General features: G+C 46.2%; 1 protein-coding gene across 1 annotated transcript; it reads left to right on the forward strand.

Annotated features, from left to right (window-relative positions):
• The first annotated feature begins 13,385 nt into the window (after positions 1 to 13,385).
• Dusp5 (dual specificity phosphatase 5) lies at positions 13,386 to 25,664 on the forward strand. The gene is made up of 4 exons (XM_026389196.2): positions 13,386 to 13,779; positions 18,112 to 18,260; positions 22,277 to 22,496; positions 25,258 to 25,664. The coding sequence occupies exons 1-4, from the start codon at positions 13,401 to 13,403 to the stop codon at positions 25,662 to 25,664; spliced, it is 1,155 nt and encodes a 384-aa protein (XP_026244981.2). The 5' UTR covers positions 13,386 to 13,400.
• Positions 25,665 to 25,875: the final 211 nt, after the last annotated feature.

A 25,875-nucleotide genomic window follows, 5' to 3' on the forward strand; every position in this document is an offset into this window, starting at 1 on the left:
GCTAGTTTTTCACAAATGTATCCAGTATAGTAGTTTGTAGAAATGTCCTCTGGCCTTGAGCTGGGCCTCACAGACATGTCTACATTTTTAAGATAAGTTACCAATTGGCTCCATGGTAACAGCTGGCAGGGGGAGGAAAGAAAGGGAAGAAGAAGCTCTCTCCTTCTCAGGTGCTGTCCTTGAAGGGTTAACTTGCCCAAAACAGTGAAAGAAAAAGCTGCTTTTATGTGAACTTCTGCAGGTTGTGAACTTCTGAGCCCCTCCCCTTACATGCTGGGTATAAAACTCTGAAATTACCTGAACTCTGGGTTCAGGGGATTAATTGATTACAGCAAAAGCTGTGCCCTCTGAACCTGGCTGCAGTCAAATAAACCTGTTTCCTGTGGTGCCTTGCCTCATTTGTCTCTACAACACTACCATAGATCTCACTCATTTTTATCGCCTGTCTATTTCCATAAGAGTGTGAGTGCCTGAAGATGAGCTTTTGTTTATTTGATGTTTTGTTTTGTTCTTCTTGGGCTGCTTGTCTCCTTGGGCACGCAACACCTATTCACTGGGTAGTGAATGAATGGGACAACTCTACCTCCTTCCCACCTTAGAAGCTCCTGGGTCAAGACAGAAGACAAATCCATGTCCTTTCTCCAACCTCCTCACCAGCTAGTTCATGTTGGGTGCTGGGGTAGACTCTTCACTGGGTCTTTGCCACCTCCTATGCTTGTGTTTTCATCTTGAAAACTTCTCAAGAACTGCCCTTCTTGAGAGAAAAGTGCAACATCATGGTGCAGGGGCTTACAGAGCTGCCTACCAGTCCTCCTTTTCCTTCCTTCCTTTCTCACGTCTCTTTTCATGACTGTAGGCATTTTAGGAGTGCAGTGCACCCACATACCCTTGCCCTTTGGTAGAGGAGCCCATGTTTCCGTATACACACAAATAAAGGTTGATATACTTTGGGGATGGGTTTTTCCTTTTGTTTGGCGTGGTTTGGTACATAGGATTAAACTCAGGGGCTCTCTGCTACTGAACAACATTCCCAGCCCTTTTTAATTTTTATTTTTGAGACAATGTCTCACTAAGTTGCTAAGGTTGGTCTGGAACTGGCAATTCTCCTGTTTCAGCCTCCCAAGTTGGCTGGAAGATTACAGCCAGGTGCCACTGCTCCCACCTGACATTATACCAGTAATAATAATAGTTGATCTTTTCTGAGTGTTTACTGAACATAAATTTCATTTCACCCTCCAAACAACTCTTTAGATCAGTTTTATTATTATTGTCACCTCACTTTTACACTGATCTGCAAGAACTCCAGTGTTAGAGACACATACATTCGAGTTTGAAGTAAACAACATGGTCACATTCCAATCTCCCTCTCATTCCTAACTATTGCAATAACTGCCTTTCTCAAAAGTCACGCTTACCAGAGCAATTAGGCAAGAGAAGGAAATAAAAAGGATAAAAATAGTAAAAGAAAAAGTCATACTATCACTACCTGCAGATGATATGATCCTATATTTAGAAGTTAAAAAAAAACACATAAAAACACTCCACCAAAAGACCACTGGGGTTAATAAACAAATTCAGCAAAGTAGCAGGTTACAAAATTAACATATAAAAGTCAATGTTTTCCTATATACCAACAATGAATCTGCCAAGAGAGAAATCAGGAAAACAATTCCATTCACAATAGCTTAAAAAATATATATAAAATGAGGAATAAATCTAACCAAGGAAATGAAAGACCTCTACAATGAAAACAATAGAACAATGAAGAAAAAAAATCAAAGATCTTAGAAAACGGAAAGACCTCCCATGTTCATGGACAGGCAGAATTAATATTGTCAAAATGGTTATACTAGAAGGGTTATGGAAAATCATATTCTTATAAGACAACTCCCTAGGAAAAATGGAGGGACAGTGTGACTTGGGAGGAGGGAGGGGAAATTAGTCAAACATTAAACCTCTCCTGTCAAGAGCCATTTGTGAAATGTGCATGGACCAGATGGGCAAGGAAACCACTGAGTGGGAAAGTCTGGATCTGGGAACTTACAGCAGCATTCCTGCTGGTGAGATGGACCAAATACATGTGAACTCCCACCCAGCTCTGTCAAAGGTCCTGCGCAGCACCGGAGATGGGGTGACCTGCTGCAGCCACACAGACACACAGCCGCTCAGAGATGGGTGTGGTCTGCCAAGATGCCAATCAATCTGTTTGCGGCAAGTCCCCTGCCACACGGAGAAGCAAGACTCTTCCTGCCGAAACCTTATCCCTGCCTTAGATGTACTCCCTTAATTAAAGGACTGGAGCCATTTTCTAGTCATCCTGTTCCAGCTCCTGCATGGGCTGGAAGAAACTATCCGGCGCTCCATCCCTTTTAAAACTATTTCCTGGCTCTGACTCTTATTTCTTCACTATTTCAGACTTTATTTTTTCTCAGGTGGCTTATCCCCTTCTGAGCAGGCAAAATTTACCCTAGCAGGGTGCTGACTGCCCCACAGTACTCTCTCAATACATCCTTTCCCAGTAATAATGAACCCCAAGGGAAAAAGTCAACTTTCACCCCTTCCAGGGTTCATCCCCAGCATCTCCATCAAAAGTAAACATTTACCCCTTCCCAACCACAATGGGTCCTGAAGGAAGAAGGCAGATACTGAAATGCTGGACTCTGGACTTTTACCCTTTCCCATTGCAGATGAGCCTTGGAAGAAGAAAAGCAAATAGTGAAACTCCAGGTAACAATGGATCCCAGAGGAAGGAAGATAAGCAGTGAACACTGAGTGGTGTGCTTTTTTTTTTCCCCAAACTTTTACAACTGCCTTCCTGAGTTAAAATTTTAACCTGCACAACTAGTCCCTGACTGTCCAAACTGCACATCAACAGTGTCCAATGATTAATTCACCCTCATCGTAAACTATAAAACCCAGACTCCTTCTGTAACTGGAGGGTCATTTCCTGTACCCAGAAAATGAGCCCTCCTGTGCCTGACTGACGGACTCCACTGCAGAATAAAGGAAAACTTGTTGATCCGAGGTTTGCTTCCATCATTTGAGGGCCATATGCTTACAATACTACCAAAAGCAGTATACAGATTCAACTCAATCCCCATCAAAGCACCAATGACATCCTTCACAGAACTAGGAAAAAAACAATCTAAATATTCATTTGGAAGAATAAAAGACCCAAAATAGCCAAAGCAACCCTAAGCCAAAAAAGCAATGCTGGGGGCATCACAGTGCCTGGCTTCAAATTGTACTACAGAGCTATAATAACAAAAATTGCATAGTACTGGCATAAAAACAGACACGGAGACCAATGGTACAGCATAGAATACGCAGAGAAAAACACACATTTCCAGTCATCTGATCCTTGACAAAGGTGCCCAAAACGTACATTGGAGAAAATATAGTCTATTTAACAAATGGAGCAAAGTTTGAAATCTTCTAACTCTGGCCCTCGTTGTCCATATGTAGAAGAAAGAAACTAGACCCTTATCTCTCACCTTGCCCATAAGTCAACTCAAAATGGATCAAAGACCTAGGAACTAGACCAGAAACTATGCATACTCCTAGAAGAAAATGTAGGGTCAACACTCGAACATATAGGCACCTGCAATGACTCTCACTAGGACCCCTAAAGCTCAGGAAATAAAGCCAAGAGTTAATAAATGTGAAGGCATCAAATTAAGAAGCTTCTACATAGCAAAGGAAACAATTAAGAATGTGAAAAAATACCTACAAAATGGGAGAAAATCTTTGCTAGCTACTCTTCTGACAGAGGAGTAATATCTTGAATATGTAAATAACTTTAAAAAACTTCATACCAAAAAGTAAAATAACCCAATTAACAAATGGGTAAATGAATTAAATAGACACTTCTCAAAAGAAGAAATACAAATGGACAACAAATACACGAAAAATGTTCAGTATCATTAGCAATTGGGGAAATGCAAATCAAAACCACACTGAGATTTTATCTCACAGCAGTCAGAATGGCAGTTATCAAGAATACAAACAATAATAAATGCAAGAAAGGCTGCAGAGAAAAAGGAACACTCTTACAGTGTTGGGGGGATTGTAAATTAGTACAACCACTATGGAAATCAGTATGGAGGTTCCTCAAAAGACTAGGAATGGAACCACCATATGACCCACTTATACCACTTCTTAGTATTTATCCCAAAGAAATAAAGTCACCAGACTATAATGATACATGAATACCCATGTTTATGGCAGCACGATTCACAGTAGCAAAACTATGGAAACAGCCTAGGTATCCATCAATCGATGAATGGATAAAGAAAACATGCTATATATACACAATGGAGTTTTAGTCAGCCATATAGAATGAAATTATGTCATTTGTAGGAAAATGGATGGTACTTGAGACCATTACGTTAAGTGAAATAAGTCAAACTCAGAAGGTCAAAGGTCTTATGTTTTTTTCTTATATGTGGAAGCTGGAAAAGAGGCACTGGGGTTGTGGCTCAGTGGTACAGCACTTGCCTAGTATGTGTGAGGCACTGGGTTTGGTCCTCAGCAACGCATAAAAATAAATAAATAAAGGTATTGTGTCCATCTACTACAAAAAATATTTTAAAAAGGAAAAGAAAAGTGAGGGAGGGGGCAGGAATCCAATTAAAAGTCAAAGGGAGACCAATAGAGAAAAGGGATCATGGGGTGGGAGGAAGGGAGGAAGTGTTGGGGAGTGATATTGGTCAATTATATTATTATATTGTGTGCATATATAAATATGTAACAATGAATCCCATCATTATGCACAACTATAATACACCCATAAGAAATGGGGAAAGAGACCTGGCACAGTGGCACAGGCCTGAAATCCTAGCAGCTTGGGAGGCTGAGACAGGAGAATTGCTATTTAAAGCCAGCCTCAGCAATGGCGAGGTGCTAAGCAACTCAGTGAGACCCTGTCTCTAAATAAAACACAAAAGAGGGCTTGGGATGTGGCTCAGTGGTCAAGTGCCCCTGAGTTCAATCCCCAATTACCACCTCCCCCCTCCAAAAAAAAATGGGGAAAGAAAAAAATAGCTATGCTCATTATCAGGAAGTCAAACTATAAACAAAATAAATAGGGAGAGCCCTCCCTATGCCCCCAAAGGAACAAACACAGTTAACACTTTTAGACTGGCAGAACTTTTTATATCTAGAGAATGTAAATATATTAAAAGAATGTACACACACACACACACACACACACACACCTGGACATCTTAATTTCCTATGACAGTGCTAGACCTTTAGTTCCACTTAGTTTTTTCACTCTCTAATAATACATTTTGAACTAGACCTTTAAACTTTGCTAAGTTATAAAGAAAGACGTGTTACTAATTAAAACAAATAAAAAAATTTTTTTAAATAAATAAAATTTCATTTGATTGATGCCTCCCTTCTTAGAAAGGAGGATCCCTAATTAGATTGAGATTCTGTCTGTTGAACCTAAGGATGAAGAGATATGAACATAAAGGTATGTGTGTGGGGGGGTTTGGGGATGTGGCTCAAGCGGTACCGTGCTCGCCTGGCATGTGTGCGGCCCGGGTTCGATCCTCAGCACCACATACAAACAAATATGTTGTGTCTGCCGAAAACTAAAAAATAAATATTAAAAAAAAATTCTCTTAAAAAAAAAGGGTATGTGGGGAGGTGGGTTCATAATGTGCTGGCCTGTAGAGCCCCCAAACAGGTGGGACTCCTGCTTGTTCAGGAACTACCTTCATTAATGGGTGTTTGCTTGCTGCTGTTTTTAGTTAGTTGGCTTCAAGCTACCATCTCACTGTCTGAGAAATGAATGGGCTTCCCTACCTGGATCAGAGGTCCTCAAAGCAAAGCTCTCCTGGCAGCCCCAGGTAAACCTAGAGATAAAGGGAGCCAAAGGGCTTCCGTTCTTAGGATCCTTGAGGTATAGGCCCTGTGCCAGGTGCCAAATTCATTGTTGTAGTTCATGCTATCTGCACAACCCTATCAGGTCTCACTGTTCCTTTCTTACTGATGAGAAACTGTGCTCAGAGATGTGAATAACTCATCCAGGATCACACAGCTAGTTAAGAGGTGGAGCTGTATCTGTTATGAGGCCTTAAGGAATCATAGAAGAAGGCTGGAGCAGTTTGAAATCTTCTAACTCTGGCCCTTATTTCACATAAATGAAGCACAGCAGCACACAGTCCCTACAAAGTTGGCTGCAGGCCACACAGCAGGTGTCAGGAATTGGCGGAGGTTCTGGGTTTTCAAATGACATTTGCTTAAAACACCTCCAGGGGAGCTGGGAAAGTGGAGTCAGTTCTGCATCCTGGTGCCCCACAGGCATTGGAATAACTGTCTTCCGGAAGAGGATTTGCCCAGAGCTAAACTGAATTAAGTTGCATGTCAATATGAATCAAGGGTGGGGGACACTAATCTCCACTTCCTCCAAGGAGAAAAGCCCCAGACCTGCCCAAATGGTCTGCTGATGGGGCTGCCCTAAAGGGAGAAGTGAAGTATGGGAAATATCATCAGAAAACTGATCCTTCAAGGTTTTTTGTTTTTTTTTTTCCTTTCTTCAGTGTTGGGAATGGAACCCAGGACCTCTTTAATGCTAAGCAAGTACTGTCCCACCAGCCCTCACTAGTCCCTAGACTCCCATTTCTAATCACAGGGACCATCTTTCTATCTGCAGTCTCCTACATCCCACAATTTGCCAAAGCCACAAATATAGCCATCTCTAAGTCCTTTTTGCTTTAGTCCCTTCTGTTAAAAACACACAAAACCCTCCGCCCAAAGGGGTATAAGCAAGGATGCTCCGTGCAGGATTGATTGTCTTAGTGAAAAATTAGAAATCTTCACAATGTGCTTCAAGAGGGGACCCAGGTAAATACATTCTGCCTAATCTATATCATGGAACAGCCGCCTCCCCCCAAAAGATGGAATGGTACCTGGAAGACAAGGTCACTGAGACCTACTGGTAAATGAAATAACAAAGCAAAACAAGCTGCAGAATGCTGAGCATAATAACAGAAAACTAGAAAAACTGTATACAAAAAGTATCACTTCATAATGAAAAATTTATATCAGGGAATCACTCTCTCTGAATCTCCTGTTCTAAAAAACAAAAAACCAATCCCTTATTATATTCGATGCATTTCTCAGGTCTCATTGTTGGATATGGTCCTACAGGTGGTTGGAACACACTGGAATAACACCAGACTGGAATCCCAGCTCGGCTACCTCCACCCTCCTGCCCTATAACCCCTTAGTCTCCAAATCTGTTACAGGCAAGTATTTTTTTTCTTGTAGTTGTAGATGGACAGCATGCCTTTATTTTATCATCTCTGTGTTACTGTGTGAATAAAATAAGACCAAATACAGGAAGCACTCTGGTGGGAACCTAGGAAATACCTCAATAAATGACAGCTGTTGTGGTTATTGTAACCTGCCCATTCCCTTAACATTTAAGCATAATTTACTTGGAATGTTATTCTGTATTGGAGAACATCACATTTAATGGCTGCTATGTATACTAGTTTCCTTGTCATTCTCTCTCTCTCTCTCTCTCTCTCATTTGGTTGTAGATAGACACGATACCTTCATTTTATTCATTTATTTTTATGTTGGTGATGTGGATCAAACCCAGTGCCTCACAGTGCAAGGCAAGCGCTCCACCACTGAGCTACTACCCCAGTCCACTTTGGCATTCTCTTTAAGAAAAATGTTTTGGCTGCTTCCATTTTTACCTTGTTATAAATAGCTCCGTGATGAACACTGTTGCGGATATGTCTTTACCTCCCCTGAGCTTTGAAGATTTTTCCTTAAGATTATTTCCCAGAAGTGGAATTACTAGGCCAAAGGGTAATCAATATTTTTGCACTTTTGTAATGACATTGCACCAAGCAGGTGTTATTTCTCATACCTAACCTCCCCCACCTTCTTACCATAGCCGGAAGAACTTCCCTGCCCCCACCCCATGGTGGTCTCCTCCTCCCTGGAAATGGGCTATTTCCTACTGCCACTCCCTGCACAGCCAACTCCCCTGTCTCTAGCAGCTACAGAATCTTTGCCCTTCCTCTGCCTGAGAAAATCCTCCTGGGCTTTCAACCCCTACTCTTTCTCCAGCCCTGCTTGAGGTGAGGAAGGAGGTTTTGGGTGACTCTTCCTTCTGCACCCAGCAGATGTCCCAATTTTGTTTATTCCTTGGGCAAACTGTCTTCCTAGGTCCAGCTGAGGTCCAGGCTAGGGAATGTGGCTGCAGAGGTCCGGGAGAGACCGAGCAATAAATAATCAAGTGAAACCAGAAAGGACAGGGGCTTTGGAGCAAGTTCACAAACACAGGAGAGGGATGGGATGGTCACTCAACCTGCGGAACTTTGCTCAGGGGGTGATACTTATTGAATGTCTGATGTGACCATGAGCAAGTCACTATGGTTCTGAGAGGGTCAGTGATTCTCAACAGTCACACTGCAACTGCTGTCTGTACCCCCAAGTGAACACCGTATTTGCTCCATTCTAGGATTCTGGGAAGGGGAGAGAAGGGAGATGGGAAGGTCACAGGGCAAGAAAAGGCATTCTACCTATTTTAGATAAATGAATAAAAAGTGGCAATAGAGATTTGATGGGAATGCAGATCTTTGATTCCTTAGCGTAGTGTTATTTCCTTTATCAGAGATGGCGGGAAGCAATTCTAGATCTGTCTGCAGCTTTGATTTAGGGTCTTAAACCTGAAAAGCAGTTATCTCCCCTCCCCCAAAAAACATTCTTTTCATTTCTTTGCTTTTCCCACAACAAACATGCATTGCTCCCGGAATGAGAAACAAACAGGTAAATACACAAAGGGGACCAAATGCAACCATGGTTAGAGAGGAACCCTGGGTCCACTTTGGGACTGCTCTGGGGCCCTACTTTGTGGGCGCTCTCTGACCCATTCCTACTTACAGGCCAGGAAGAGCCTGGGAAGAGTCTCAGAGGCTCTGAATGAGGCTGCAATGACCAGGGACTACTGTAGGAGTTCCCAGGATATTCTACAGGTCTGTAAACTCCCTGAAACTGTAAGCTGAACTCTGGGCATGCAGTTCCCAAGAGACTTTTATAAAGAAACACACATGGCCTTCCAAAGGATGCTGCAGATTACAATGACAGGGTCAAACAAGAGCCAAGAACACTAAAAACGTCCTTGCCTCCCTTTGAGAATTACCGGTGTGGGTGGGGAGAAATGGATAAGGTCCTGCCTCATGGATTCACAATGTTAATTTTAACTGTTTTTTTTTTCTTTGAGCTTACCCTCACCCCATTCCAAAGCAGTGAGGGGGATAAGTGTGATTATTATGCCATTAAGGCCTTCCAAACTGACACTCTCCTCTTCCTCCTAGACTATAGCCATGAACCTTAGTTCCTAATCCTGTGGACTGTGTGTGTCCACAGCTTTCTGTCTTGCTTCCCTGGTTTATGCTGATACTAACTTTCTCTCTAGGTCCTTCCCAAAGGGTCAGTTGCTCTAAGTCTCATCAAGCACTGAATTCCATTCCGTCAATACTGATCTAGCTCCTGCCATGCGGGTGTTAGGAGGGGGATGCAGACTCTCAGATAAGTACCCCCTTCCCTCAGCAGCTGCAGGCTAATGGCAGGACAGATAACAGGGTCAATCTGGGGGAAGGGGCAGGGGCTAAGATGTGGCTTCTTGGAGGTATAACAGTAGCTGGAGTTGTATGAAGGTTCCTGTACAAAGGAGGGGGGTGCTGGGAAGGAAGGGGAGAAGCAGTATTAGAGATGAGTAAAGACCAACTGGTCAGAACAAGAACCTTTGTTTTCCACTAAGGAATTTGAATTTTATCAGTTAGTGTGTAGGTGGTACCAAAGAGTCTTGAGCAGAGCAGGTGGACTCCACACAGATCTACATCTAAGATCATGTTGCAACTGGGTGTGGACAGCCTGCATGCCTGTAATCCCAGAGATTTAGGAGGCTGAGGCAGGAGGATTGCAAATTCAAGGCCAGTCCGGGCAATCTAGCAAGACTCTCAACAACTTAATGTCTTGAAATTAAAAGAGCTAGGAATGTACCTCAGTGGTATAGTGTCCCTGGGTTCAAGCCCCACTATTAAAAAAATAAATGAATAAATAAAGTTTGAGACTGGGAAACAAAATGCTACTTGTAAGCACAGTCTAGTTGCTGGGGTTGATGGCAGGGAGATTTAATGAGGACCTTTAAATCTTTAACTTAGGCCTTTAATGAGACCTTTTAACTACAGCCATGAGCAGGACCAGCTACATAGTTTGCAAATCCGTAGTGCAAAGAGAAAAATGTAGGGTCTCCTGTACAAAAATTAAGAATTTCAAGAAAGTGATAGCAGAGCATTGGGGGCCCTTTCAAGTACACAGCCCTGTGCAGCTGCACAAGTCATACACCCATGAAGCCAGCCCTGGCCACAGGACCAGAAAGGGCAGGTCAGAAGACAGATGTAGAAAGCAGAGTCCCAGGAATTGGAGATCTGTTGGACATGGGAAGAGAGGGAACAATCAGCAAGACAACCAACAGATGACCTTCCTACATGCTTTATAGATCACTCATCTGCTTGCTGAACATTCGTTTTGGGTGACCATGATCAGCTCTAACTTTTTTTTTTTTTAAGAAAGAGAATTTTTTTTAACATTTATTTTCCAGTTTTCGGTGGACATATTTTTTTTTTAATTTTTTAATTTTTTATTTATTTTTTTTTTAAAGAGAGAGTGAGAGAGGGGAGAGAGAGAGAGAGAGAGAGAGAGAGAGAGAGAGAGAGAGAATTTTTAATATTTATTTTTTAGTTCTCGGTGGACACAACATCTTTGTTGGTATGTGGTGCTGAGGATCGAACCCGGGCCGCACGCATGCCAGGCGAGCGCGCTACCGCTTGAGCCACATCCCCAGCCCAGCTCTCATTTATTAACATGTCTAAAACTCACCCCTCTTCCTCTCTTCTACCACCAGACCTGTTACTGAAGAGCCTGCAACTAAAGGTACCACCATTCACCTTGTCACCCTAGTTAAAAGACGCTAGAGTCACCCTCCCAAGGATGCTTCCCTCCACTGTTCTCTGCCCATCAGGTAATTTACTTGTAAATGTTCTCCCATCCACGTGGCCTCTTCACAACTGTACCACTGCCAAATCCCAGTAGGTCCTTCTTAGTTTAGGCCTAGATTACCTATGAAAGCCTCCTGTCCCTTTCCCTGTCTCAGTCTGGACTCCACCCTCACATCCATATAAAACATTCGTCCTCCACAGCGCTTCTTCAGTGGTGTTCCCAAACACTAACCTGACCAGTTCACTGAATAAATAAGACCCAAAGGATAAGATCCAAGTGCCTTAAATGGTACACAAGGCCCTCTGCCACTTAACCCTGCTTTGTTTTCCAATAAATGCCAGAAACTGCTATGATCTCCCACACACCTTCAGCACACACCCCACAGGTTGGTTTTTCCTTTACCTTAGGCGGTTTTCTCTGCCTGGAATGCCTTACCTTCCCCTTCAGGGCCTGGCTAAGGTCAAATCCTTGGAAGTCTGCCTCAGCCCCCATCTCTGGAGACCTTCTCCATCCCCCATCCTCACTCTACCCCATCCACACAGACTCTGGGTGACCCTCCTCACTGACCACTGAACTGTAAAGAGGCCTGTGTGCAGCTGGCTTCCCCTCTGGGCTGGTGCGTGGGGGAGGGGGGAATAGCTAGAGGAGACAGCAAATCTTGCTCATTGGTGCCTCCAGCACCTAACACAGAGAGTCCATGAGGGTATTCCCCATATGTGTGGTGTTCTGGGCTGAAAGGTCTGGGGTAGGATAGTGCCAGTAACAGAGACAGAACAGGTTGGAAGAGGAGCGGTTTTCAGGGGAGGCTGACACAGATAACCCCAAAGATAAAAAATAAAAATAAAAATAAATACCTCACATCATGTTATCAAGACCCCACAGGCAGAGCTAGGACAGTGCCTTTGACTGAATGCAGCTGTGACCAAGAAGCAATGACAGCTATGCTGGTGTTGGGGTTGACTGCATTTGGTTTCAGAATTTGGTTAATTTTCTTCTAAAAACCCCATTCCCTTATGTCAGCTGTAAACAAGCCCCTCTCTAGAGGAGGAAGGCTGTTTTCCACCAGGTAGCTCCAGCCCAACCAATGATAAAATGGTTGGCGGTGAGCTGGGGGCAGAGATGTACTTCAATCCCATGTGTCCCTGCAGGCAGAGAAGCCCTGTACAGAGACGGCCTTCAATAAATACTTGCAGAGGAGGTGAATCGTGCTCAGTTCCCCAAGAGTGGGGGTGGGAAGCCTGAAGCTCCTGGGGAATGGTGGGGGCAGACAGCCTGGGATTATACTTGATCCACAGATAATCTCCCAAATCCAGAAGCCACCTGGACAGCAGTTTAATGGACTGAGGCCCATCGTTGTATACATGTTGATGTTGCTGCTGAATTCACAACAGGTTTACAGGGACCAGAGAGGGATTCCTCCACACGCCGGTTTATTATTCTCCTTATGGGAGAGGAACAGAGAGCTATCAATCCTTTTGAGAGCAGAATCTATTGGAGAGGATCAACTAATCAATTAATGAATTAATCAGTCTCCCTTTCCCTCTTAACTTTTAGAAAGTTTTATTATGGAAATCTCAAATATACATAAAAAAAGTGGAGAAAACGATATAATGAACCCCCAGTATCCAGCATCCAGCTTCAAGAATCACCAACACTTGCCCGATCTAGAGTCATCCATACCCCATCCCTTGAGGCAGATCTCGGATATCATCTTACATGCTTAAACACTTCGGTCACGACGGGAATCCATTCCGGATTCATCTGGGGGGCAAGGGCCGGTTCCTTGCCCCGCTCAACCCCCCCCCCGCAGGTTCTCAGCCCACGTCTCTAAAACTGAAAGCGGATAGTGGGGCGCCGGCGCCGCCCCCTCCTCTGCTTCCTCCTCTTCCCGCACAGCGTGGGTCATCTCGGTCCTGCGGCTTTCCTGACATCCCACCCGCAGCCCGGGTGATGCGAGAGTGAGTCCCTCCGCGCTACGCCGCGGAGAGAGCCAGGAGGCGCCTTCCACTTCCTCTTTCTCCCTCTGACTAACCCTCGGCGCCCGCCCCGCCCCTGTGGGCGTGACCACGACAGAAGGGGCGGGGAAATACCCATATTTGGCCTTATATGGGCAGCCACGTCACAGGCCGCACACTCATTCACATAAAACGCGGCGCTGCCGGCGGAATCCCCGGCTTCTGGGGCAGCAAGTGGCCGGGCCGGGTGCCGAGCGCGCGGGGCGGGAAAGAGCACTGAGCGGCCCCTCCGGCGCTGGGCTCCTTCGGCCGGCCTCAGCCCCGCGGTGGCCCTCCCGTGCCTAGCCCGCGGGTACCCTGGCCGTGGGCACCGGCGGGGCGCTCGGCGCGGGGCCGCTGGGCAGTGGCGGCATGAAGGTCACGTCGCTCGACGGGCGCCAGCTGCGCAAGATGCTCCGCAAGGAGGCGGCGGCGCGCTGCGTGGTGCTCGACTGCCGGCCCTACCTGGCCTTCGCCGCCTCGAGCGTGCGCGGCTCGCTCAATGTCAACCTCAACTCGGTGGTGCTGCGGCGGGCCCGGGGCGGCGCGGTGTCGGCGCGCTACGTGCTGCCCGACGAGGCGGCTCGCGCGCGGCTGCTGCAGGAAGGCGGCGGCGGCGTGGCGGCAGTGGTAGTGCTGGACCAGGGCAGCCGCCACTGGCAGAAGCTGCGGGAGGAGAGCGCCGCACGCGTAGTGCTCAACTCGCTGCTGGCCTGCCTGCCCGCGGGCCCGCGGGTCTACTTCCTCAAAGGTGAGTGCGGCGGGCAGCCGGGCCCCTGATACCCTACCACAATCCAGCACCGGGATTCCCGGGTCTTGCGTTACCCCTCCTTGCTTGGGGCGCCCTCCGGCATCCTGGACCCGGCAAAGTCAGCCACTTGCGGGACTCTGCACAGTGGGGCTTGACGTGCGCTTGGGAGGGCACCCGCCTCAGAGCTTCCCCCTCTCCACCAGCGTTCTTCGAAAGCGTCTGGCAGCCAGTCTGTCCGCCAGGCTGGGTGAGACTGGTTGTGCTGCGGAGAGGTGCTCCTTAGCAGTTTGGGGGCCTTGAGCTCGTGCAGGGCGCAGGCGCCTTTTCCTGACACTGGGTTCACCGCTCTCGCTGGGGACTGGGCTCCGAGCCTTGCTGATGTATCTAGCATGATCTGCAGGTCGAGACCCTCCCTCCCCCTAGCGTGGCGCCTTGGTGTCCCCCTTCCTCCCTCCTAGACAATTACAGTGCTTTAGGCTGTGTCTTTACCAACCCCTCATGCCTTTTTGACCCTGGTGAGTCCCTCCCCCTTCCTTTCCTTTTTATTTTATTGCTTTTTATTGTTTTCCTCTGGCCTCCTCCCCTCCTGGTCCTAGGCCTTTCTCAAGCCTAATTTGGAGCTGACAGCTTTCCCACCCCTTTGACCTCCTGCCTTCCTGGGGCTGAGATTATCCCTGGGACTGGTCCTGAGCTACTACTACTGGGTGGGAGGCCGCCAGACAGCCAGTGCTGGGGGTTGGGGGCGGGGATGGGGAAGGGAGACAGGCAGTGGTGATGGGGGCAATGTGATGTAGAGGTTCTGTGACCTTTGATTGGAGACCTCCAAGAGCTTCCACCAGGCCTGCCCATTTCACCTGCTGGGAACATAACTCTAGCTTCCTGTTGTGGGTGGGTGATTGACTCTCAAACTCCAGAGCATTGATTTCTGGGTCACTTCCTGTGACTGCTCCTGCCTTGTAACCTCAAATGTATGGGAACCTTGGTTCTGGTGCAGAGATGAGAGCTTAAGTTGGACCGGGCCCCCAAGGTCCTATCAGCCTTATTACTGGACACCTTGGACTGTAACACTGATGTGGTTCCATACTCAGGTGCAACTGAGTTTCAAGGCAACCCAACTTGGGGAATTTCACACACCTCAGAGGCTCGTGGGTAGCTCCCCATCTATTAGCACCTCTTGGTGACTGTCCCTTCTTCCCACTGGGAAGATAACAGAGGTGGATGGTAATCCTCCTCCTTACTGCCCCAGCCCCCTGGGGTGCGGGGGAGTGGAAAATGGCCTTTTCCAGCTCTACAGAGGTCTTACTGTTGGCTCTAAATCGCCTTCTCTTCCTGATGTCATTTTTTGATTTAGTCTTTTTACTTAGCAATGCATATAGGAAAAGCTTCTGCCTCCCCAGCAGCAGTGAAGATGTTCCAGGAACCCTCTTGGTCCTGCCTCTGATCCCCACCCTTCTCCAAGAGGGCTGTGGACTGTTGACCAGTTATTGCTACAGGAAGTAGTCAGCTTGGTGGACTCTGAAAAATTATGTTTAAATTTTTTTTTAATGAAATAACATATCCAGGACAAAATTTAAACAGGTCAAAATTTGAAAATTTCATTGCCTGTGTGATGAAAATTGGGTCTTCCACACACCCTTAAACTCCATTCTACTCCCCAGACAGCCACCAACTATTTCTTATTTGTCATTATTTCCCACAAGTATCTTTTTATTTTAATTTTTTGTAGTTGTAGATGAACAGAATGCCTTTATTTTATTTGTTTTTTATTTTTCTGTGTTGCTGAGGATCAAACCCAGTGCCTCATGTGTGCTCTGCCACTGAGCTACAGCCCCAGCCCTCCCACAAGTATCTTTAAAAAAAAAAATTTATTTTAAATATATTCCCTGTATCTAGATCTTAGACACTTGTCCACATCAGGACATACATGTCCCTTCACTTGTGATGACCCTGACCCTTGATCATCACTGGTGATGGCCAGCAGGTTGCTTCCAGCCTTACTGTTTGAAGCAGTGAGATAGAGGATACCTTTGCCCATATATTCTTGTATGTGCACTATCTTATCTTTCCATAAAATGATAAGAATTACTAGGTCAAATTTGTGTGCATTTGAGATTTCAGTAGAAATTCCTACCCTTATAACACCCTGTACTTCAAACTGTTTTTTTTTTTTTTTTTTTTTTTGCCAGAGGAAAAATTCTTTATCTTGCCTAACTCATGTCTAGATATGAGTTCAGATTTTAACCTGGTGGCGTTCAGATCCTGGGGCAATGCCTTTTATACTCTCTAAACCCCCCTCCAAAACCAAGACTCACTGCAATGAGATGGTGATTGACTGAATTGTGTGGCCAGTGCTTATTTATATATAGTGTCTACTCACTGCCTCTGTTCCTCTGGCAATGTGGTGATGATTGAAAGCAGACTCACTCTGAGGAAGGTTGAAGCCCTAAGAATTGCCATGGCTCTTGCAACGGGAGTGAGGCACCGGAGAGGAATGTTCTGTCTCCACACCTCTGATGGGAGTGGGTGGAAGACCCATCTAATCTCCTGACCCCAGCTTGAAGAGGCAGGGCCCAGTTTATCTGTCCCTCTACTACACTGAGACGCCTTGTCTGCCTGCCTTATTTTGTCAACAGGCAAGCAGGATCTAGCCCACACCCACATCTCTCCAACTGACAGCCAGCTTTTAAATGATCTGTTTGAAGCCCAGACATAGGGTGGCCCAAAGGCTTCTTTTCACCAAGTCTCATCTCTCGAAGTTTTGGAGGGACTAGACCCATCTGGATGCAAATGCTTGCTCCCAATCACTTGTTTTATCTCCTAGAATCAAAGTGTTGAGACCTGGCATGGGAAATGATCAGGTGGTTGACTGACTAGGGACACCTCCTCTGGGGAAGATGTGGGCCAGTGTTAAGTCTGGCACACTCTACCTCCTAGAAGGGAAGGGGGCTGGGGGACATGAGGGAGAGGAAGCTACACCACCAAACCTCTATTTCTGCCCCCCTTTATCCATACTCCAGCTGGGCCTCCTGTCACCATGACAGGGAACATGGTCATTGTGGAGGACCAGAAACTCATCCGGGGAGGTACGGTGGGCTATTTGTTGAAATGACCATGGGAGAGATTCGGGTATACTAAATGGGGGCAGGGGCAGTTCCAGCAAGCTGAGAGGAAGCAGTAATGGCAAGATGACTCATTCTAGGAATTGGCTGCAGCTTCTGGGAGAGAGTTGCAGATTGCCATGTAATCCATTAACCATTTGTTGACTGCAGTGTTGAAAAAAGACAGCACCTCCTCCATTGAGGGTCCATCACAATACCAAAACGCAAAAGAAAAAAGGAGTTTTTTTGGAAATGGCATGATCTCAGAATGCGTATTTAATTCATGATTTGATACTAAGTGAATTCTCTGGGCCATTAAAAGACAAGTGGGCTTTCTAGAGGCTCTCGGAAGTGCCTGAGGTTGCTCTGGTTGGAAATAGAGTTCCTAAGCAAAGCTGGCCTGTTCACCCACTAGCCCTTGGCTTCCTGAGCGGCCCTCGGCCATTTTTCATTTGGTTCTTCCCCACTTGAGTATAATGGCCTTGAGAAGACAAATTTCTGTGACCTAGAGAGAGTGGTTTTTAGCCTAAGTCATCAGTCTGGAGAAGTTTAAATGTAATGCTAAGATTCTTAATGCTCTTAGTCGATGTATCCTTTTGGAGCCTTGGAGAAAGGTTGTGGGGAGGATAATAAATAAGATAGAAAGGGTAGTAGTCACAAAGGAACAGAGACAGGCTTTACTTATGGGGGCTGGGAATTTAGTTCAGAAGTCCTCATTCCTCCCATTTGGCCTAGAAGGTAATTAACTGGATTGATGGCTCTAAATTGGACCTAGGGAAGGGATTGTCAGCAGAGTTCTTAACACCTCGAGGGTGAGAAGGGGCAAGGCTGGTTTACTGTTCTGATTTGAATCCTTGCATGAGTCCCTATTCTCTTATAAATGATAGGGTGCCATCTGTAATCCTGCTTAGAGCAAATGCGCTGGGGAAAAACAGTTTAAAAGAATTTCTTATAAATTAATGAAGTTTTTCATAATCACACCTTCATTTTGAATAAAAAATGAGAAAATAGCTTTTGTTTTTCTGGAAGGGTTTAGTTAATATTTGCCAGATGCCAGATTATTTCTTTCACAGTTTAAGCTGCTTCTGATAGACACAAAAAGTTAATCATTGCCTTTCTGAACTATAGCCTTTTAGGGCTATGTGTGCACACACATGAGCGTGTGTATGCACGCATCCAATTTCTATCCTAAAACATCTGTCTCACTTTTTTGTATGTTCATTTGTTTTCCTAGGGGGATATGAGACCTTCTATTCGGAATATCCTGAGTGTTGTGTAGACGTAAAACCCGTTTCACAAGAGAAGATCGAAAGCGAGAGAGCCCTCATCAGCCAGTGTGGGAAACCAGTGCTAAGCATCAACTACAGGCCAGCTTATGACCAGGTATGTAGCTGCCAGTTCCTGTCTCATTCCTTCCTTCCTCAGCCACCTGACTTCTCTCCCAGCTCAGCAGTAGTGGTTTGTTCTCTGTGAATCAGGGTGCTGGCACCATCCTCTAACTTGGAGAGCCTCTATGGCTTGCCAGTTGGAGTTCCTGTCCAAGAATAAATGGGCATACTTCCAGCAAACAAGCTGACAAGAGCAAGTGAGCCCTGGGATGCTGGATGGCTTCTAGAGAAAAGGGGAAATGAAAGATACTTTGTTAATGGCTGCCTTGGGAGGTTCAGAGAAGCTTAGAAATACTGGCTTAGGTTTCCCTGAAAACATTTCAGAGTTGACTTTCAGGCTTCCTGTGTTCTTTGTAATTGCTGATCATCTGCAGTTTCTATACACCAACCCAGTACTATCAAGGTGTGTCTTGGTGTTTTTAACTGCAGTGGGGTTGGAGGTAGGGGGAAAGGTGGCTGTGCTAGAGAAACCCCTGTTTCGGATGGCTCAGCAGGCTCCCCTGAGGGTCTCTGATGCTTGTAATTCTACAAATTCTGACACCAGAGGAGATCAAGAGACGCTGGGGAGCTTCTGGTTTCTCTAAAGGTGTGGGGGTTTATTTCCTTCAAAGAATTGTGCATTGTAACCACCCATTAAAGGTCGTGGGTTACTTAACATGATGTTGGAAGATGGGGAAAGGCAGAAAAGAATTCAGATTCTGTAGAAACCAGAGCTGAAAACCCACCTTGACTTTTCACCAGAGAGAGGAAGCACTGCTGTAGCTAGTGAGATGACTGATTTACAAAGTCTTGCAGCTGGTTATGGCAGTTTCAGAGTTAGAACCCCCTTTTTTTCTTTCTTCCTCCCAACTTTTTTTTTTTTTTTTTTTGTCCCACAGAACTGGGGATTGGACCAAGGGCCTCACACATGGCTAGGCAAGAGCTCTACCACTGAGCCACACCCCTAGCCCCAGAACCCCATTCTCTTAACTCCCTGTTGTGGTTCCTTTCAGGACCTCCTCCTGTTTTTCACATGCCCCTGGCTACACACCTGGGTAGTGGGAGGAGCTTTTCACACTGTCCTCCCCAACTAAGAACATAGCCAAAGCCTAAGAAGGAAGACTTCTAGATGCCGCCAAAAATGCCAGTTCCCTGTCTGAGTAGAACTCTGCCCCTAGGGACAGACTTCCAAATAGAACCAGGTGACTTGGTCTTGAATGGGATTCTTGGTCAGGAATCCTATTTATTATGTTGGCCAGGTGCCAGGGTTATGACTCAGTTTGTTTTCCTTCATGGAAAATCTTCAGTGTATGATGAACCCTTGGCTTTCAAGTCATGAGCATCCAGCCTAGCTGGATTTCTATTTTTGTTTGTTTGTTTGTTTGGGTTGTATTTTCCCCATTTCTAAGAAAGTGAAAGAGAAATAAAAATTGTCAGAGTGTGTGAAAGCACGCAAGACCTTTGGCCAGGCGAAGGTTGGGGAGGCCCTGATGTGTCTTCAAGATCATCTGGGGAACCCCCATACCACTTCTGCACAGAGGAGTGAGGCGAGGCTGTTAACCTTTGAGGTTTTGAAGGGCCGTTGGTATCTTCCTCTTAAGTGTAAATGGGAGGTTCAGAAAGGGAAAGAAATATAATTTGAGGGGTATTTGTTGGGCTAAGCTCTAGGGGAAGTTGGGTAGGGTTCCAAGCCTGGTGTCCATGTTTTCCAGGCCCTCAGGAAAGGGAGAGACCTAGTCAGCCATCCTGCCTGCTCCGTGTATAGGTGTCCATTGGTGTCTAGCTGGTCAGTTGCTGAGAGAAACTGACCAGATTGTGCCTCTCACTGTTTTCCAAAGAACACTACCATCTTTGCTGTTTTCTGGGTTTCTAATTAGTGGGGAGCTGGGTCCACGGAGTGGGTCCTGTTTAGGCCAGAACCCGGACTGCTGGGATACCCTGACCTCCCAGCATCTGTCCTGTGTCTTCTCCAGGGAGAAAATTCTTATTCTATTTGTTTATTCTTCAGCCTCATGAAAATGCTCTATAATGTATCAGATTCTAATACACCCATTATCCCATTTATGACTTACCCATTATCCCGGAAGGATAGGGATTATTATCCTTGGTTTACAGATAAAGGTTCAGAGGTTAGGGAGGCTTAGAGGTTTTCAGATAAAGGTTCAGAGGTTAAGGAGGCTCAGAGGTTAGGGAGGCTGCCCAAGGTCATACCAGCTAGGAAACGTGGAGCTGGGACTTGATGGAGAAAGAGCTGTTTTACCTGGTGCCCAGGCCCAGATTCTCAGCCTCTGTACCACATTGCCACTGGGAAGGCTGCTTCGAATGTAGGGGAGTTGGGGAGATGTCAAGGAGAGGGTATAAATTCACTTCTCTTTAGAGATAGAGGATATTTTACCTGAAATGCTTGATTTCTCATACTATCACTGTTGAAATGGTCTCAGACAAGGCCTTGAGACTTGGGTTTGGGTTTCAATCCTATCTCTACCATTTGATAAGCTCTGATGTGGGCAAGTTATTTAAACCTATCTGAGCCAGGTGGTGCATACCTGTAATCCCAGCGCCTCTGGAGGCTGAGACAGGAGGATCAAGAGTTCAAAGCCAGCCTCAGCAATGGCAAAGCACTTAGCAACTCAGTGAGACCCTATCTTTAAATGAAATACAAAATAGGGCTGAGAGTGTGGCTCAGTGGTCGAGTGCCCCTGAGTCCAATCTAAGCCTCAAGTCACCCTTCTATAAAATGGGAACAACATTACCTACTTTATAGATTTGTGAAATTGGCACTATATAGGTACATCCAAAGTGTCAAGCCCACATGCCAGCCATTGTAAGTGCTAATAAAAATGCGATTGTTATAATTAACCTTAAGTAAAATCCTCTGTAACTTTCTTCTAAGTGACTGAACTGGCTTTACTGAAACACTCAACTTCTCAGGACAGAAAATGCAGGCACAAAGTGCTGGACAAATTTGAGAATGGCCTATTGCAAACCTCCCTCCTCCCCAGGACACACACATGCCCCTTTCCCTATTATGGGTCGGGCTGAGAGTTTCCATTCCACTCTTATTCCTGGACAGGAAATGGAAAGACAGGAAACGGATGGATGGTATGGGAAAGGCTCCCAAAGACCAACCACAGTCCCTACAGCCAGCCCAGTGTTTCCCTCTGAATCCCCAGGGGCTCCTGTTGTTCCAACTGTCACTGGCTTTTTTGCTTTGTTTGTTTTGTTTTGGCACCTGAGAACCCATACGTGCTCAGATTGCTGGAGTCCCACTAGCTGGAGGTTCATTTCAGGGGTAGATAGTCTCTGGTTCTCACTTAGTCTTGATTCTCCACACCAGAAGCCTGCTGTGTGGGTGATGATGTAAACCCCTCTCACCCACACAGCGCCCGTGTGAAGAAGGTCAGGGGTGGGGGAAACCCCTCTGTGGTCTAACAGTTTTTCTTAGTCTATAGATTCTGGGTAGGTAGTGGTTATTTTCATTTCTAAGAAGCATACTTTTTTGGAGGGTGAGGAGGCTGCATATTTTACCATTTCTGAAACCTGGGTTATTTTAGAATAGACAGTATCTGAGGGTTGATGAAAATACACTCTAAAATGTCTGGGCTATAAAAAAGGGAGCCTACATTGCCAGGGTTGCCCCACAGCTCAAGGCTTGTCCTGGTACTCTTAGGGCAGCTGAAATGTCACCATAGGTCTTTTAGTTGCATTGCTCCTGTTCTTACACTGGGTAGCACAGGAAGGCTGCTGGCATTTCCTATCTCTTTGGATAAGTGCAAAAAATGAAACTCTGGGCCGTGTGGGTTTGGCTGTCATTGAGTCACCCGGCAGTCACGGTGGGTAGAGTTTACCAGGATGGAGGTGCCACCCACACTCTTGGCTGAGCTGCCCTGGCTCTGAACTCTCTCTACCTGGAAACCAGAAAGGGAACCTCCCACCTTAAGAGACAAATAGGTCAGAGTTGTTTATTTTTAATTCTTCCAAATGAGCAGGCTAATCCAATATTTCCTGGTTGTTCTTTGTCTCTGCTTCCAGGGCAGCCCTGTGGAAATCCTTCCCTTCCTCTACCTTGGAAGTGCCTACCATGCATCCAAGTGCGAGTTCCTAGCTAACCTGCACATCACAGCCCTGCTGAATGTCTCCCGGCGGACCTCCGAGGCCTGCACGACCCACCTACACTACAAATGGATCCCAGTGGAAGACAGCCACACGGCCGACATCAGCTCCCACTTTCAAGAAGCAATAGACTTCATTGGTAGGTTGGGTCCTCCCCCTCCATTATTTTGGGAGCCCCTTGGAGCATGCCTTCTTGGTTTTTTGATGTGTTGATGGGGGGACTACCTTCTCTGAGAGAGAAATGCCCTGTGTATGCAACCACCAAGAGTTGACACCAAGAACAGATGCGGCAGAGGGAGGACTTGAGCTGCTATTAATAGGAGCTTTAGTTTGCAAGATAAATGAATTAATATAATTTTATGACTATACTCACTGCTGCTCTTGTTGTTTCAAGTTGGGCGGGAGCAGAGTATGTCCATGCGTAATGCTTCACACGAGGAAAGGGGGAAGCGGGGGCTCCCTAACTGTGTTTGTACGTAGGTTGGGATATTTTTAAAAGCAAACAGAAGGATCGAGAGAGCGCTACTTACGCACTGAGCCTGGAGGGCCCAACAGCTTTCCACAGTTTTGGCAAACAGCTTTGGAGGCAATTTGTTTTGCATTTTCAGCTAATTTTGGATTAAAGATAGCACTTGACTCAAGCTCCATGCTTTGTGCACAGAAAATTTGGCATCTTCTACATCCTTTCTGCATTCCTATGAGGCAGTTATCATTTACTCCATTGTGCAAACCTGAAAACAAGGCCGTGGCCTTCACCCCTCTGCCTGGAAAGAGCTTTGGCCTTGGGGTTTCCAGGCACTTGAGGTTGCCTGGATTGTCCTCCCGTTTGGTGTCTTCTCTTTCTCCCATATCTCTTTCCCTGCGGGTCTGGCCTAACTTTTCTTTTTTTTTTTTTTTTTAATCCCACATTTGCAACACTACTCCCTAACCTTGTGGTCTTAAGAGGACTTCTTTCTTTTTAACATGCATAGTTGTTGGTACTGAGGCTTGATTTTCCTTGTATCATGTTCTAAGGGATGTTGAAGGAGGAAAGACAGGTGTTAGGCACAGCATAATTACTTGGTGCAGATAGCAATTAAAGGGCCCTTCTTCAGCCACATGGTAAGCCCTGTGCTCATCACACACAATTCCTGCTCCATAGGAAACCTTGATGAGAAATTCACCAGAGGCAAAAGGTCAAACCTGTCCTCATTGTCCCCTGAGCCTCCAGGCTGAAATGATCCCTTTAGAGCCTGAGAAGCAGCCAAAATGATGGGTTCTGGGTGGGAAACCCTTGACTTGCTCTCCCGGTCCCTGGGAAGGCTCTGCCCTCCTAGGCCTCTTATTTAATTACCTAGATAGCTGCTGCATGAGGTCATGAAACTCGCCCCCATCCAGCTCACAGAACTGTCCCTCCCAGTCCTGTGTGTATATGGTGTGTGTGTTTGTGTACAGTCACACCACCCCACAGGGTTTCAAAAGTACACAGTGTTTTTTCCCAGACACCTTGCTCTGCTAATGGAAGAGGCTGAGTCTCTCCAGTGGGCCCTGTGCTGAAATGTATGCACCAACCCCTTCCAGATGAAGAGAGTCCTATAGAAGGCAGGCCCCTGAGCTGTAGAGAAGCAGTGCATTCTGGGTCCTTTGCCCACTAAAAGCTGGACTCAAGAGGGGAAATGAGTGGAAGAGCAAAGGAAATGAAGGCCACAACCCTGTAATCCTAGGGAGTTGGGGGTCTCCCCTTTGAACTGATTTATAAGAACTTTTGTTTTTTGAGTTTTTTTTTTGTTGTTGTTGTTGTTTTGAATTGATTGGATTGGGGGTACCTCTCATGAGCTACCTTGGGTATACTTTGGGTTTTTTTGGTTCACATGAGGAATCTGTAGCGTTCCTCCCTGAGCCTTAGATATTTCATCTTCTAGACATTGCAGATTCATTTGCAAACTTCTTGAACTTGGAACAGATGGGCGAGGATGTAAGGGGGGCTCCCCTACCTGCTGCCTTCAAAAATTTTGTTTTTGCCTACTGCAGCCTCACAGAGTGCTAGCTACATTTTACTTCTGTGATGTAATTGTTTCCTCATTAGCTAAAGGGGGAATTCGAAGGACTGTTTTTTGTGGTCTTGTTGATAATGTTCACCTTTTACCCTTTCCCATTTTTAACAGTTGTAGTTCTGTTTTGCTGGGAGGGTTAGAGCAGGAAAGGAGGGGCCCCCTTTTGGTCATATGGAGCTAAAGAATGCTAACTGATGGTGGTAGCTTTATAGCAGTGACTCCCATTGTTGAGCAACATGGAATTTGCAAAAGCCATTTATATCCTCCGTCTAGTAAGCGTCACTTAGCCAGGGCTATAATTAGTGGCCATGTGCTATTTATCGTATGTTTGGTGGTGAGAACCCTAGGAGCTGAGCCAAGCATCCCGCCCTGGCACAGCAAGACAGGGTATCCAGGGAGGCCAGGAGGTCTCTACCAGGATGGGGGCTAGGTTGTCATCATTAGAATCCAACCTGGAGAGAGGCAAAGAATTACTTCTCCGAGTAAGGCTTTGAGCCCGGGAGGCTCTCAGAAAATTTGTGTATATGCAATAAAAATTTGCATGTGCTTTCAAGGATTTTCTAGTTCCTTCTTGAACCCCACCGTTGGAACCCAAGTTAGGATGGAATCCCCAGAAGGGATTCCTCCAGGTCTAGCATCTCCCATGGCAGAATCTGCAGATGTTCTAGGGAACTGGGGAGTAGCTGTGAGGATTAAATACTTCCTACATCTGTCCTCACCAGTAGGGGCTGAAGACTAGCAAACGTCCAGTATGGTACCATGGCTCTGAGCAGGCACGAGGGTGTGATAACTAGGTGACATTACTGTTTAATTCTTGTGTTTCAATTCCAGTTCCCACTCATTCCCAATCTCTTCTTTTCCTTTCAGACTGTGTCAGGGAAAAGGGAGGCAAGGTCCTGGTCCACTGTGAGGCTGGGGTTTCCCGGTCGCCCACCATCTGCATGGCTTACCTCATGAAGACCAAGCAGTTCCGCCTGAAGGAGGCCTTCGATTACATCAAGCAGCGGAGGAGTGTGATCTCACCCAACTTCGGCTTCATGGGCCAGCTCCTGCAGTATGAATCTGAGATCCTGCCTTCCACGCCCAACCCGCAGCCTCTCTCCTGCCAAGGGGAGGCAGCAGGCTCCCCATTTATAGACCATTTGCAGACACTGAGCCCTGACGTGCAGGGCACCTACTGCACATTCCCTACCTCGGTGCTGGCTCCAGTGCCCACCCACTCAACCGTTGCAGAGCTCCACAGGGGCCCTGTGGCCACCGCCACATCCTGCTAAGACTGGGGTGGGGTGCCAGCCCAGCCCCAGAGCAACTGTGATTTTGTTTTTTAAACTCGTGGACATTTCACACCTGTGCAATACTGAAGACCTCTCTCTGTCTCACTGCCCCGGTAAGACACTGAGCGGTTATCAGGTTTGCAGACAAACTTCAGACTGACCTCACAGAGAGGTTCTCGGGACTGAAGGAAGGCCAAGCCATTACGAGAGC

This window comes from Urocitellus parryii, chromosome 5 (assembly GCF_045843805.1).
Source record: "Urocitellus parryii isolate mUroPar1 chromosome 5, mUroPar1.hap1, whole genome shotgun sequence".
Lineage (NCBI taxonomy): Eukaryota > Metazoa > Chordata > Mammalia > Rodentia > Sciuridae > Urocitellus > Urocitellus parryii.